Consider the following 16,483-nt stretch of genomic DNA (forward strand, 5'->3'; position numbering starts at 1 on the left):
CTTTAAATCAAATTATAAGAGAATTTACGGTAGATGTAAATAGTGGAAATTGACAGTTTTCAATAAATGTATATTTTGGACGAAATTTAATTCAGTTAGAAATATTAAACTGAGTTTCTCGACACGATATATATATGTTTTCATGTTTTGTTCGCAAATTTTGTTTTCTCTACGGTACGTACATACCTGGCAAGTTGAATTTTACTTTTTCATATTCTTGATGTTCCCTATCAGGTGTGATAAACTGTTTTGTTTTGACATCAAATGCGTATGGTACGGTAAATTATCGCAGAAAAATGTACGCTTGTGCAAAGCTCATAGTGTGTATAAAATCTGTTACCGTTTTCTGAGATAAGAATGTTGATGCTGTAATAGTAAAAATAAAAATTTTGTCTTAAATAATTGAAATCTAAATCTTCAAACTTTATCAAAAACTGATAATTTTAATAATATAAAAAAGTTATTCAAACGTATAAACGGAATACGAACTTCTACATTTTCCCATCCCTTAACAAATTCGAAGTAAATATTTTGGATGAAGAAAAACTCTAAAGGAGTTATATCTGGTGATTTAAGAGCTCATCTCTTCCAATCCAAATTGGCATGCAGCAACCAACAATTCAATATAGTAACTAATGCATTGTTTGAGAAATGGCACTGGTAACTTATTAGCTACAAAAATTTTGATTCTAAATTATATTTAGTCGGTTAGATCGAATATTTCAGCCGATTGAATTATTTATACAATGGCTATACAGTTCCTATGCTTTCTAAATAGATGGATTCATTCCCGTAGATTCAATATTTCATTTACTTGATGTCTTCTTTCCCTGTAACGATTCCTATTATCCTTATATCCTCCTTCAATTCTTTCAGCCATTTATGTTAGAATTTTTCTTGTCTCCTACTTCCTGGCGCTCTTCTATTCTCCATACGTGATCAAGCTATTTCATTCTTTTTTCTTCATAGTATATACTACACTATATCTTCACAGTTCACTTTTTGTTTGTCCTATAATACTCGTAGTTCTCATAATTTTTCATTTCACTATTTTCAATTCCACATCATCTCTTTTTGTTATTGTCATCAACTCTGCTTCATACACCATTAAGATTTTTGTGATTTTGTATATTTTTAGTTGCATATTTTGACCTTTTATTGTTTTCAGATGAATTTGTTTCAGAGCCTTTCATCACTATTTCATCTGCATATGCGACTATTAGGCCCACGCTCGTTCTTAAAATCCTGTTACATTTCTCATAAATTGAACAGTATTATCAAGAGGCACGTGGTTCCCCGTACTTATATTTATTTTTTATGATTCATATTCGATGTAATTAATACTCTTAACTTAGTTTTTATGCCCTCTTCTTTCTCTTTTGACTGTTGTTGTTGGTTGCAAGTCTATAAATCATATTAGGATTCTCTACTCATGAGCTTTCCATTATCAACTTGATAATACTTTTATTGTGTGAATCAACATTGACATTAAAAAGTCAATGACATGATAGTCATTGACTCTTCTAGTTTAGCGACTTTATGTACAGACATTCTCTCCATATTTCTTTTATTAACCGATGAGGACTTAAAGCTTCACTTCTCCAAGCTTTATCAATGTCCTAGTTATTTATTATTACTTCTATTACTTCGTTTTTCATCGTTTCTCTTATATTTTCTTCGTGCTCTTCTTCGTTATGTATTAACTGAATCTGTTAATGAATCCTCGCCAGTTTTTCCTCATATTTTTACTTTAAACTTTACATGTCTTGTTCATCTATTCTATCGTAACAAGCATTCGTATTTATATTTATTTTCTTATTTTCTCCTTATAACTTTCCTGCAATTTTTCCACATTATCTTTTATCGTTTTCTATATTCCTCACATTTTTTATTGTACCTATTACATCATTATTCAATAATCCACCCCAAATGGTTATTGACCATTGGTATTTACGTCAGTTTATTCAAACCAGACATTTTTAATCTTGGTATCAGTCGTTTTCTATCGAAAAACTTTTTTTTCTTTAGAAATGAATGTCTTTAGAAAAAGAAAAATGTTATTAACTTCATTTGCTTTCTATCGATTCGATTCGAAGTAATCCGGTGACATCCACTGCATAGAGCTGTCAGGAGAAAATAAATATCGCAAGTTTTATTTTATTCAAGAAGGAAATATAGGAAGGACATTTGGGCACTTCATTCAAAAATATCCAATTTCAATTCTACTTGACGCTTTAGAAAGCTTGCATGTTGGTTGATAGCGTATTCAGAATATCGACATGTGTGCTTGACATCGCAATGTCCTTGTTCGTTGTCCTTCAACAGAAACGGCGATTTGAAGAAGATTCCATTCATCGTTAAACGAAAAAGGATTGAAATTAAGTTACGAGGATGTGACAAAATTTAATGAAACTTCTCATATATATATATATATATATATATATATATATATATATATGAGGTTTCTTATTGGGAACGTGCCAATGAAACACCAAAGTGGACTAACTTTAATATATTTCCCGAGCTTTCGAATACTTATGTATTTATATCGTCTGGGATTGAAATTATGGTCAAATACAATATACAATATAAGAAATATGTATAAAAATAATAAAATTTCTACTTACAATAATTAATTAAGATTTTCTTGAATCGTATTCTTGTAAAAAATTTAAAATTCATATATTTTAATATTCAAATTGACGTTGATAGAAATATTGATTAATTGAAGTATTGATTCTGTTTAAAGGTTAGAATAAAATTCATTCAACGTCATTCATAATCTACCCAAATAAAAATTCCTATAGTAACCAGAATCAATATTTCTATCTACGTCAATTTGAATATTAAAATCTATGAATTTTACAAGAATGCGTTTCAAGAAAATCTTAAGTAATTATTGTAAGTAGAAATTTTATTATTTTTATACATATTTCTTATATATATACAGGCCATCAAGGCCCATAGAGTGGTAATCATTTTCTTTTATTCCACACCATCTCTTTTTGGGTCTTCCTTATTTTCGTGTTCCTGGTGTTCCTGCCATATTTATATCGGTCATTTTCTTCGCCACTCTTGATTCCCACATTCTCTTTAAGTATCCCAGCTATCCTAGTATTTTGTAAGATATGATTTCACTAATTTCTTCTTCAACATACAGGTTCCGTATTTCTTGGTTTGCCCTTCTTCATATGTCTCCCTCCTTTTTTCCTAATAAAATCCTCCTGAGTATTTTCCTCTCCTATATATCTACTTGTTCTACTCCATTTTATTCAATATCCACGTCAGTCTGATAACTGTCTGATATAGATGTAGCTTTGTTTTCTTTTAAGACATATTCTTGGAGATCAGTATCTTGTTTATTGTTCCTATCTGGTTGCTTCCTCGAGTTAACCTTGCTGCTATGTTTTATCACCAATGTCTTTGATAAGTGTTTCAAGATATATTTGACCGTTGACTTGATCGAATTTAATTATCTTTTGTGTGTGTAATTTCACTCCAATATTTCTCTTATTTTCATGTTTTTTGGAATGCGTCATTTTCGGGAATCTGGATTCCTCTTCGTTTACTTTTAAAGGTTTGCTAATTATATCATTCCTATGAAAGCCCTGTGCGTACTTCTCAATTCTTTTTCACATCATTTGCATATACTAGCAACTGTGTTCCCGTGGTGTTGATTCTGCTTCTTAGTACTATTCATTCCAGTATTATGTGGAACAAAGTAGTAGATAGAGGAACCCCTATTCTAGTCCTATATTTGTTATAAAGCTTTCTGATGATTTCTGTTTAATTCTAATTTTTGTTTGAATATTCTCTAGTGTCATTTTCGTAACCTTTATCAATTTTATTGATACTTTCAGGTCTTTCATTATTTTATAAAGCTGTTGCCTTGTAACAGTCTCATATGCCTTTTGAAAGTCTATGAAAATTGCAAATAACGGCAAGTTGTATTCGTACCCTTGTGTCTGCTTAAAAGTGAATATATGGTATGTTACCGATCTTCCAGTTCGAAATCGGCACTTGTATTCTACCAGCAGAGTTTTTCTATAATTTTTTTATCTTTGGTATTATTTGAGCACAGTGTTCCAAAAACGCAGTTGTCTTTTTTACCTTGGTGTTTTGTATTATTTCGGCTACTTCTTCCTTAGTTGGTGCTGTTATTTTTTCTTTGTTTTGCGGCGTTAGAGCTGCCATTTCATATGCTTCTTCCTTATTATTGTTCATATCCAATATATCTTTAAAGTACTTTTTCCACCTTTCCAAAGTTTCGTTATCTGTTATTATGTTGCCTTGTTTGCTTTGCTTTTTATGAGAATTGTTTTTGATGCTACATTTCTCTATTCTTTTTAAATTATTGACAGAAGTTATTCATTTCTCTATTTACAAATCTGTCTTCAATTTTATCATGTCTTCCATTTCCTTTCTAATTTTTTCTGCATATCTTTTTCGTTATTCTTTGTTTATCGTACTGTCTCTTATCTTCAACAGCACCCATTTGCAGCATTTTTTGTTCAATATGTTTTCTGTTCTTCATTTCTTTCTTACATTATTTGTCGAACCAATCCTTCTTTTTTTCTTTACTCTCTTTGTTATTATTTCATCTGCCACTTTCTTTATGGTTTCCTCAATGTATTTCCATTCATTGTTTATATCGAGGCTCTATATTTGGGCCTCAATAATAGATAGGTGATGAAAATTTTCCGATTTCCATATGAGTATGAAATTTATACGAGGAATCGAATCATACAAGCAATTTTTTAGGAAGACACTTACATCAAGATGATGATGCAAGCTTCTCAATGTTTCTGTAGAATTTTGGCACCTGCAAGTTTAACGTCAGTGTCAAAGAGCTGCTTAGTCTTCAACGCTGAGAACAGGTATTAGTCAGTGAAAACTATTAAAGAGCTCTTTTATAGATGCCTGTTTGTTCTGTCACGTTATTGAAAATCAAGAGAAACTACTCATCAAGCATCCTAAAATAATATAACAAAAATTTTTCGAGCTGGGAGTATATTTAGAAGCTACTTCGTTTTCTTAGGTGTGCTAAAATTCCATCGACTGTCATTTTATTCCACAGTTGTCTTCATAACAGTTTCCTTTTCACAAACGGCGGCCAAGATGAAGACGCAACACCACTACTACGTCTACAAATCTTGTTTTGATCACTAGTCTTGGAAATTAGTTTTTGGTCACAAATCCAATAAATATTTATTTTCTTTTCTATTTGATGCACTAGTTTTAATTTGATAGAAACCGTCAAACTACAACCTTGCAGCTGGAGAACTACGAAAAAAATGAGAATAGAAATGGAAACACAGATGAAAATTACTAAAGAGAGAACGAGTAGGTAGAAAAGATTAGAATAAAAAGGAGCTTATGCTCTAACATATAAAAAACTAACTTTAAGGTTCCCTATAATTTTAAATGAATGTGTGCTAATTAACGGACTGACTCTGGCAACGTGGAATAAAGAACAGTTAAAAAATGGCATTTCACTCATGCTATTTTTTAGATAAACAGTCATATATACAGAAACTTTGGGATTTTTATAGTAATGATTCTTAAATACACAGTATATGATACAAACCTCTTTTTATTTAATACAAAATATGCATTTCAATCGATGAATTCTTGAAATAATCCGGTCTTTTCGCGGTGCAAATGTATCGTAATCTGTCTAGAACGTTTTCGCTTATCGACAAAGTGCAGAGACGTCGAACAAAAGTGCTCTACTTCGATCAAAAACGTCTTTTCTGTGGACTTCTTTTTAATTCTTACCTTTTAACGAAATCCCATCTCAAATCCACCCTTAGATTTCCAGTCATGGTTCTTTGAAATAGCACATAATAAACAAAAAGTCGTGATTGAAAAGATCTTTTTACTTAAGATCTGTTGTTTATTAGTCATTTCGATTATAACTAAGTTAACACTTAACACTTTAGTATGTGATTGAACATTAGATGATCGATTTGGTAAGAGAGGACATTGGAATTTTACTTTCTCGGTTGGAGACTTCCTCAGCAAGCAGTATTTGGCCTCAGTTAAAGTATATAATTAAAGTTACTTGAATGGGGTAAACAATTAATATTAAATTGGACCCCGCTTTCTAGCAGACGACTTTAAAAGTGGATAAAAAAAAGGTAAAAAAACTGAAAACACCTTATAAATTAAATAATAAGAGCTAAGCAAACTATTCCCGAATACGATTCTCCAAATTAATTTCTATTGCTGTAAAAAATCAAAAAATTTCTACATCAATTAAATTTATTCAAAAGTAATCAAATTGCATTATAAAATTGAAATCAACTATGATTCCTATTTATTAAAGATAATAGCTGCGATTTATCTATGAAATTATTACAGCCCTCAACTGAATTCCAAAAGATGTTGGTGTGGTGCACCGATTGAATCCTTCTCCAGTCTGGCAGCTAGAGAACTACGAAAAAAAAATAAAAAAAGAAACGCACACTGAAGAAAATTACTAAAGAAGGAATGAGTAGGTAGAACAGATTTGAATTAAAAGGAACTTATGCTCTAACATATAAAAGTTGAATTTATATTTTTTTTAAATAGAACCGTACAGGAATCTATCGATCTATTCTTCAAATTGAGTGGGATGTCGATAACAAATAAATTTATTAAAAAAACTAGAACGTTAACATAAATAAATCAGAAGTGACTACTATGCCACAATACATGAACTAACGAATATTCTAAATATTTAAAAAAAACATCTAATGCTATTGGCATTTTACAATATCAATTAATATGCTTACAAACTGGTTTTGGATAAGGATACAGTTATCAGAGCCATATTCTAGCATTAAGAACACTATTGTGAGAAATTATTAGAAGAGGATCTTGGAACTGTATGGAGTTTGTTCAATCTCGTAATATTTATTGCTGTCGATAAACTCGTAGTTTGAAGGTTTGAAATATCTTGGAACTAGCTATATTTCAAAAAACATATCACTAAATATAGGCTTGTTAGTGTTACAAAAATACTTATTAATGAAGGCCTCGAAGCCGCTTATCTATAAAATTAACTTTTCTATTCGCATTTTCAATAAAATTATTTCCAGCAACCATAGGATTTTAAGCCGCATTTACGAATCATTGAGCTATAGAAGCTATATTTTAATCGAAACATCAGTGCGATAAAGGCTAATTTGTTTGATTTATTCTATAAATAATCGTTACAGATTTCATGATTTTAGTTTCTTACCATCTGACATTCCTGAAGCGAACTAGTCTGATCTATGATAATAATAAACACTTATGTTAGTGTCTCAACAACTACTTGCGTCGAAAATTTAGTTTCTAAAATCGGATATGGACAAGAAAAGCAAAGCAATTAGAAAAAAACCGGACACGCCAGTATAAGAGAGAAAAATTGAACAAATCAAGCCCTCTAAGCTGTAACTACATTCTAAGATAGAGGGAATTAGCAGTCTCACCCAAGTGAAGGTGTTGAGATTGGACGGAAAGTCATTATGAACCAGTTACGTAAAACAATTCGAGTCCACAGCTAGAATGAATGATTGATTGGAACAGGAAAAGGCAGTGAACTTAACAGTTGCGTTTCAAGGAAATGCATGATATGTCTTATGAAGAACCGAAAACCCAAAAATACGAAGTGGACATTTTTTCGACAACATATAGTCGCTTATTCATATCCAAATATGCCTAAAAGAATGAAATCGAAAATAACAATATAAGATTTAGAAAAAAGTTTTTAAATACTAAGCGGGATTAAGGAAGAATATGAAATGAAGATGTTAAAAGGAAATATCGGACCAGAGATAAAAATGTATAGAATGACACAAAAAATACTGTAGACGAGAAGGTTGATATTAATCTAAGTATGTACAGAATAAAACAAAAAATAAAAATGTTGTATCAACATTTAGCGATAGATAAAATTATTGGTATTTTTTTATTTACATTGTATACGAAAAATATATCAGTTTGTTTAAAACAAGTTTAGATTACACGATGTAGCATGAGTTTTCTTTAAACTTCATCCACGTTGCAAGACATTTAATTTATTTTAGTTAAGAAAGCAGTGGAAAGAAACATGATCCTTCCCGCAACATAAATTTGAATTTGTTAGAAATAAGGAAACAAAACCAATGTCGAGCTTAACTACTCGGCAAAACTCTTAATTAAGAATAGTGAGGATTGTATCGGGGTAAAAATAGAAAAGCGCTTTCCTCCCGATAACTAATTTACAGAGAAGGGCTCACGGTGTTTCGAAGAAAACAAAATTATTGTGTAATAAATTTCTATAAATATCTCTATTGATATTATAGACCGAGAAATACATAAATAATCAGTATTTTAAGTAGATATTTTTGTTATACAAAGATAACCTACGCACATTTTTAAATACATTACTTATATTTTTATAATTGCTAGCTTTTTATACCAATTCATTAATACACTATGAGAAAATTATCAATCAAAATTTTATTCTGTAAACATAATAAAACGTCTCTGAGATATTCGAAAAATTCTTTCACATTATATTTCGAATCCTGATTCTCGAAAGAATATCAATATGCCGGAATCGATTCTACTATAGGTTATGTGTATAATTACTGGTCTACTTCAAATAAATACAAAGAAACTGTGGAAGCAAATTGCAAAACTATTAAGCTATTTCATTGTCTGCACATACACAAATTTTTTATACTTATATTAACTATTAGTTAATGAAGTGTACTTATTTAATTATCAAGGTCATTTAACTTGTTTTGGAAAAGGTGGGTGTGTTATTTAATAAAACTAATCAACGTTTCTTACTTTTGTATTTTAGCCCATAATTCTGAGTGAAAATGGTTCACTGTAAGGTATGGTTAGATAATTATCACACAGGAAAGTATTATCCTGGAAGCCAAATCGAGGGAAAAGTAATATTAAACTTCAATAGTGATACAAAATTCAGAAGTAAGCATTTATAAATATATTACATGAGAATTTAATGGAATCATTTACGTTCTTAACAATAACGTAAATTCCTTTACAGTGAAAGTATTGGAATAAGCAAATTTGTAAATTGAAATAACTAACATCTACATAATTCTATGTATACATTATATAATTACTCTTAGCACTTTTATTTGGTTTAAGATTCTGAAATATTTGTATAACTTGCTTGATTCATAATACAAGTTCTTTGAAATATTAACAATTTCATTGATACAATCCAGACCCAAATTTGAAGTATTATCCCATAATATGGGACAGAAATATAGCATTCTGGGTAGGATTTGAACTTTCAAAGTCAAGAATTTGGTGATATTTATAACTGAAGTCTTAATTAATGCTCTAGTGAAGTGTTTCCCAAGGTGTGGTACGACCTGACACTTGATTATAGAAACATTTACCTGACTCTTGGCAAAAATTGTAAAGTCCGTAACATTTTTTTCTAAATTCAATGTTGTTCGAAACTTTTTCAAATACATCTGTTAAATAGCAGATTTATAATTGAAGTATTCAAAAAAGAAAATAGGGAATGATCATAAACACCTCTTTTTGTATTGAAATTCATGATGACTTTTAAAAGGAAACATCCTAAAATGTCTGTTTGTGCTAAAAGATAAAGCTTTACTATTTCTTAATGAACATCGAACTTCTAATAAGATGTTATTTTTCCATTTAAGGATAGATTCTAGGATTTCGAGTAGTTAATTGAAGTAGTTTATTTATTGTTGTGACATATTTTCTAAATTCAATGGACTCAATTTAAATTTGCCTTGGTTTAAATAATAAATAAGTATCGGAAAAATTTGCTAAAATGATTTAAAATATTACTCTGTGTAAACAACGACTTTCAGAAGAAAATTTCAAATCTTTTGAAATGTTAATAAATTTATTGAAACCCGTTCAAAATTTCAATTTTTTTTTTGATTTGGTAAAAAGTTTGATGTTCTGGTATGATCAAATTACTTCCTTTATTATTTTGTGAAGTAAAATGTGATCACTAATAAGGAATTTTGTATTTTTATGTGATTTGCAGATATCAAAATTCGTCTCATATGCAATGAACACACAGAGTGGAGAACTACAGAAAGCTACACTGAACCTGGAAGCAATGAATCCAAAACAAGAGATGTTAATATATATTCTGATAACAATGTAGTTTCTACTGAAATTATTTTATTTGGAGGAAGTAAGTATTATACCTTTTGAAAATATAGTGGTTATTACCAAAAATTGATATAACTAAAATATTCTAGCATTGGTTTTAACGAATTATTTTCTAAATCTCAATGTTTGCTATAGCCAATACTTGTAACAAAGAAAAGTTATATGAAACTGAATTTTCCCTAACTTCATCTTGCATGTTTTTTGTGTTTTTCACAAATATAGGTTTAATACATTCAAAATAAAATTGGTACAGATTCACCAGCTGACCATCATTGTTAACTGAATTTATTTAAAGTAAAAAGGGGTTAAAAGAAATGATCACGGAAACTTGGCATTTTTATTGGAAACACTATTTTCTTCTAGAAAAATCTTATTTCACATATGTGTACGTTTTAACAGCATTTACTTTGTAGTCAAAAATTAATTCAAAAATCTTCAGGTACTTATCGTTTTTCAAATTTATGAATATTCTATAAGGTACAATATTTACTGTGATCTAAACAATCTGGACTCCGTCTGAGTATTGCATCAAAAACAAATCACTTGCTTGTGAGTGTGAAAACTTTATGATTTTCAAACAAACTACTAATCTTTACAGGTTCTGCTACAGCAACTTTACCTCCTGGTCAACACATGTATCCTTTCAGTGTTATGTTACCAACAAACATACCTTCCTCTTTCAATTGTGAATTTGGTTCCATCACATATAAAATAATAGCCATAGTTGATAGACCAATGGCAGTTGATTATGAAGATCAGTTTATTTTTATTGTTGATTCATTGATAGATTTGAACCATCTACATAATCCACAACTTTTGGTAAGTTATTTTGTGTTGTATATGAGAATTTTATAGAAAATGTTTTTAATATTGAACAATATCATATGACTACTGATTGTCTCTCCCTTTTGGAGATAGTCGTTGAACAATATTCCATGTGCGTCCCAAAATACTGAAGCCATAACCTTCCCAGTCGACTGTTGTGCCTTTGGACGCCTCGGACATGGTTCACAGGCTGCAGTCCACTCTGATGATGGTTGTTTTGATTACAGAGTAAAGTGATGCATATTTCATCCATTGTCATATATCGACGCAAAAAATCTGATTTATTACGTGTAAACACTGCTCTGAATCATCAACATGTTGTTGTTTTTGATTGTCTGTGAGTAAACGCTGCACCCACTTCGATAAAAGTCAAATTTCATGGATAATTGTAATTAATGTTTTCTGGAATAACCACCTCAATTGGAAGTCCAAAACGTTATGATAATGATAAATTAACTCACGAAATTGTTTTGAATCCATAGTAGTTTCACTTAAATGGCTGTCACTTTTTTCTGAGTAATCGAAATCTGATGAAAATTCACACATAGTCTTTTGAAAGTTGTTACTTCATAAATGTCATATGGATTTGACAGTGGCAGCGCCATCTGTGTGCCAGTCACACGACTTACTGAGTGATGTATTAGTTATCATTTAAAATAACTGATTGTAACGCCACAATTCTGCAGAGGAAACTTAATTACTGTGCACAGATCAGAATTAAAAAGGTAAAAAGCAAAAATATATATTTACTTGATCTAAAATGGTACTGTACTATCACCCACCCAGCAAAAATCAGTCAAACAATCCTTCATGTTCATAGTAAGTTTTCTTTCATCAGCCATGTGTCATGTATTTTTTCATTGAAAAAATAGATAATGAACTTTAATGATTCTGTTACTCATATTATAGTTAAAGAACAAAAAATAGTTATATATAATAATGTTAATTTCAAAATTGTCAATTTATTTATAGCAATCTACTTCATATTCGGATGATAAAACAGTATGTTGCCTTTGTTGTGCTCAAGGACCAATTACTATGGATGTAACACTTCCCAAAAGAACACTGATACCTGGAGAAGTTGTGAATATTCCGGTCAGAATCAGTAACATGTCTAACACAAATATCGAATCTCTAGAACTAAAATTGATACAGGTAATATCTATATTGTTGTTAAGGGAGTATCGCCTTGTTACGATTTATTTATTTTTTTAGAAAATTGAATGTAAATCTACAACATCTGTCGAAGACAAATCAATTGAAAATACTCCAATAAATTTACATGAAGTTGGTGTTGGAGCGCATGGAGAACATACATTTACATTGGCTGTCCAATTGCCGAATAATTTTGTTGTGCCAAACTTTACTGACTGCAAACTATTTAAAGTCAATTACACCTACAGGGTAAGGGTTTATGTGAAAATCGTGAAAATTTAGTCAAAAAAATCAATGGCTTGTTATAGCGTTTGAAATATTTTTTAAAGGTCATCTATTGGTGGTCAGTCATTATTTTTATTCATTATTCAATATAGTATGAACGATTTTAACGTATGTTAAAGACTAGTAACTGTCCTTCGACTTTAAAAATATAATAAACTTGCAAAATAGTTAACATACTTAGAAAACAAAAGGCGTAGAACGGCACAATATAAGAAATGACCTGGAGGGTGAAACGAGCTTGATCCCAAATTTTTGTTCAAATCGATGCAGGACAAAAAATTGCGAGGTTTTACCTTATCTATGAGCTTTATTTCTTAAATTTTGATTAATGAAAATGTGTAATTTATTTTGAAAATAAATGAATTGTGTCTAAACTATATAATAAAATCAGAAAACAACTCATCATTCTTCAGGTTATCGCACATCTACCAGGAGTTCATTCTGCTCTAGTAATTGATATGTACCCTGAATTGGGACACATAGAAATAGGTCAGCAAGCTCCTATAAATGGCTATGGTGAAGGTCCTAATAGTAATTCTGCTGGTATCCCATTATATCCGGGAACATATCCACCACCTGGTGCAGGATTTCCTCAATATCCTCCACAAGGAGCATATTCACCAGTTCCAACTCAACCTTTTCCTCAACCACCTGGTGTATATCCTCCACAAGGATATCCTCCAATGATCTCTGGACCAGGTAAAAGACTTTATGTCAAATTTTTGCAAAGTTTAATAATAATCTTAGGTGAGATATCACAAATTGTCATTTACAATCAAATTCAATCTTAGCAAATTACGAAAATAACAAAAAATGGTTTTATTCATTTAGGTAATAAATTTAAATTCATATCAACATTTTTTAGGATATTCCTCAAAAGCTCAAGAAGCAGGTATATATCCTTCAGCACCAGCACCACCTATGGGAGAACAATGTAAGTGAAATATCTTGAATGAATATTTTAGATAATTATATATTGATCTTATAATTATTATTGGTATTCATTAAGAGTGATTATTTGGGTATTTGTCCAGAAAATAATAAAATGTTTACTGTTTAGTATCCTTGGGGTGCACGAGGCAGCGAGCCCCATCTATTGATCAATCATGACAAAAAGGTGTCGGCCATGTTGTCATGATTGATGCGTTTCGATGAGAGAGGACATTGCTAGTGATTATTGTTTGATGAAGTATGGCTTTTTTGAGAGGATATAGTGAGAAAATTAACCGTGAGCGGTATCAGAAGAAAGTTCAGGAATGTGGTTGTGACCTGTCTGAACTGTAGTATTAAGATGTGGAGGAACTTAAGGACCAGTGGCAACGGGTGACCTTATTATAAAGATAGGAGTACTTAGTTTTCAGCCATGTGCTTTTTAAATCTGACAATAATGGATCTCTTAGTCTGCCCAATATACTTCCCGTCACAATCACCACTCTATTCCAAATTTTGTATTTTATCCTTAGGATTGCCCAACCATTGTTTCAATGTATTGTTGTTTTTAGAAACCAATTTAAAACCCGCTCTGTTAAATATTTCTCCCAATCCTTTTGTATAAACAGAATTGAAAGGTATCAGAGCAAATTTTTATTGTTTTCCATTTTGAGTTTGGAAAAAAAGTGGTTTCAAATAGAGATTTCTTAAACCTATAACGATCCTAATGGCTCCCAACATAAGATATTATATTTCTATCTGGGTTACATTCGTGCAAATTTTAAGTAGGAAATTATTATATCGGAACACAGCATGTTATTCAATTTCTCTTATTTGATAATTGGAATTGAGTAAATTTCAAGTCAATACATTAATCGGAAGTTGGTTATATATTCTTAAAAAAATGTCTTCAAGACAAACTGAGGATGTTTGATTAAAGTGTTTTTCTTTGAATTGCTATTAAATCTTTGGAATTTATTTTATTATTCATGAAAAAATCCTCATAATCTATTACAAATATGGTAAATATTTTGATAAAGACCTGATACCATTTCACTAAATATATTTTTTGTACTTTCAGTTCCTCCTTCTTATGACAATATTTCAAAATAAACATCAATTACAACTCTTTGGATCATCATGCTTGCTGTATGTAGGAACTCTGAAACGCTGAAATGAAAGTGCTGCTATTAGTTATTATACTAGTTAATATAAAAATTTCAAATTTATATGCTGTTCTAAAAATATATTTTTATAATGATTAGAATTAAATTTTAAAAAAATCTAACTAGCCACCAAGAAGAAAATAACCCAATAAGGTTTGTGAACCAATGTAGTTAATGTGGGCAATTTGAAATCTTTCTGGCTGGTTTAATAAATTATTAACGTGGACAGGTTTATGAAATAAGTAAATTTGCACTACAACGGCCGGTTTCATAATACGAGGGCCGTTTATTTTTTCGATCTCCGATCGCTCTGTGCAGACGCTACGCGGGCATGGGCTGTAGGCGACTGCGAATCTCTCCCACTACACACTCCGCCATTGTTGACATTTAGGCGTCAGTCGGCGTTGTGCTACAGCCACGTAAATAAGTCCGCCATTATCGATGCTCCCGCCAAGTATGAATTGCGAAGTGTGATTCGTTTTTTACATGCCCCATATCCATCTGTCTAGACATGACGGTAATAAATCATTAGGAACATTCAATGTAGGGAACTGCTTTAAAACATTTTTTCAATTGTCTCCGGGTAGACTTGAATGGCTATATGTAATATCCTGTCAAATTAATGAATTTCTAATAAATTCAAAAGTGAATAAATTGTTACTTACCATCTTGTTTCAATTTGTCTGCAATTGCCCTCCTATTTTTTTCCTTATCATTAGTATTATGATACAGACATGATTCAGATTATATAAAATTTCCTGCTCACGCACTAAATATATTAATTTTTCGGAATCCATTTGTAGCCATAATTGTTTAATTACATGTTTCATAACTGAGTGCAACTGATCTGCTAAATCATATTATCCGTTCAGACACGTTCATACTGGAACATTTTTCGTATTTATTTACACTCTTTATTCATGGGGGAATTGATAAACACGGTATGTTACGTTCTTAATTTATTCACATACTATTTATTTAAAATTAACTAACTGCGTATGCACAATCATTTATATACCTTAATAAAATTTTACAAAGCTCTAGAACAAAAAGAGACGAAATAAATAAATAATTAGACTAGAAATTATTTAGAAGAAATACTGTAAATAAACCGCCTGCTACTCAAAATAAAAAAAATAGAAATATATATATATATATATATATATATATATATATATATATATATATATATATATATATATATATATACATATAAACATCAAAATAGTTCCGCCATCTATCAAAAACGTTAAACACGCCGCGCAAATTCGCCGAATTCTTAAAATTTCATAGTAACTGGACAGGGCCGGCCTAGGGAACCATTTTGCGAACTTGTTCATAATAATACAAACTCCGCCCTTACGATATTAGACAAAATATTCTCTCGAGGAATTCTGAACGGAGCGGATGGCGAATGACACGATTGGTGATAAACAATGTGAATTACTTACTTTAAAAACTAAGTTAAAGTACCCTTTAATCTAAAGTTACATTTAGGTAAAGTGTCAATTAGGGTGGGATTATGAAACCGGCCGTTAGATGTACAAACAGTGTGGAAACATTATTTTTAAAACTTTTATATACCAATTACATAAATTGTTAATGTATTTTTGTATGTGTTTACACCTAAATTTATATGATGTTGCAAATTTTTGTTGTGACTAGCTTATTATTCTAAAGTATGATATTTGAACGTTTTTTATGAATAAATGATATTATATATAATATGGTATATTTCATTTAGGTGTACTATGACCAATACAGACTTGAAGTTTTATATTTTTTTTAGTTAAAACACTTGAAAAGAAGACCTTTTGTTCGAAATGAATGTTTTCAAGCATATGGCCTACATTTTATGTGGGCAGACGATTAGATGAGTAAACGAGGCAAGTAGGTGATTGGGGTGGGTAGTTAATACTGAAGAAGAGAAGTGTCTAATGAGAACTGCAATTGTAGTTACGATAGTGCAA

General features: G+C 30.6%; 1 protein-coding gene across 1 annotated transcript; it reads left to right on the forward strand.

The window, feature by feature from the left end:
* Positions 1–8,571: 8,571 nt before the first annotated feature.
* LOC130444492 (arrestin domain-containing protein 17-like) lies at positions 8,572–15,650 on the forward strand. The gene is made up of 9 exons (XM_056779641.1): positions 8,572–8,765; positions 8,819–8,949; positions 10,022–10,174; positions 10,751–10,971; positions 11,950–12,132; positions 12,193–12,381; positions 12,831–13,116; positions 13,283–13,351; positions 14,429–15,650. The coding sequence occupies exons 2-9, from the start codon at positions 8,838–8,840 to the stop codon at positions 14,458–14,460; spliced, it is 1,245 nt and encodes a 414-aa protein (XP_056635619.1). The 5' UTR covers positions 8,572–8,765; positions 8,819–8,837; the 3' UTR covers positions 14,461–15,650.
* The last annotated feature ends 833 nt before the right edge of the window (positions 15,651–16,483 follow it).

The sequence above is a fragment of the Diorhabda sublineata genome, chromosome 1, assembly GCF_026230105.1.
Source record: "Diorhabda sublineata isolate icDioSubl1.1 chromosome 1, icDioSubl1.1, whole genome shotgun sequence".
NCBI classification, from domain to species: Eukaryota; Metazoa; Arthropoda; class Insecta; order Coleoptera; family Chrysomelidae; genus Diorhabda; species Diorhabda sublineata.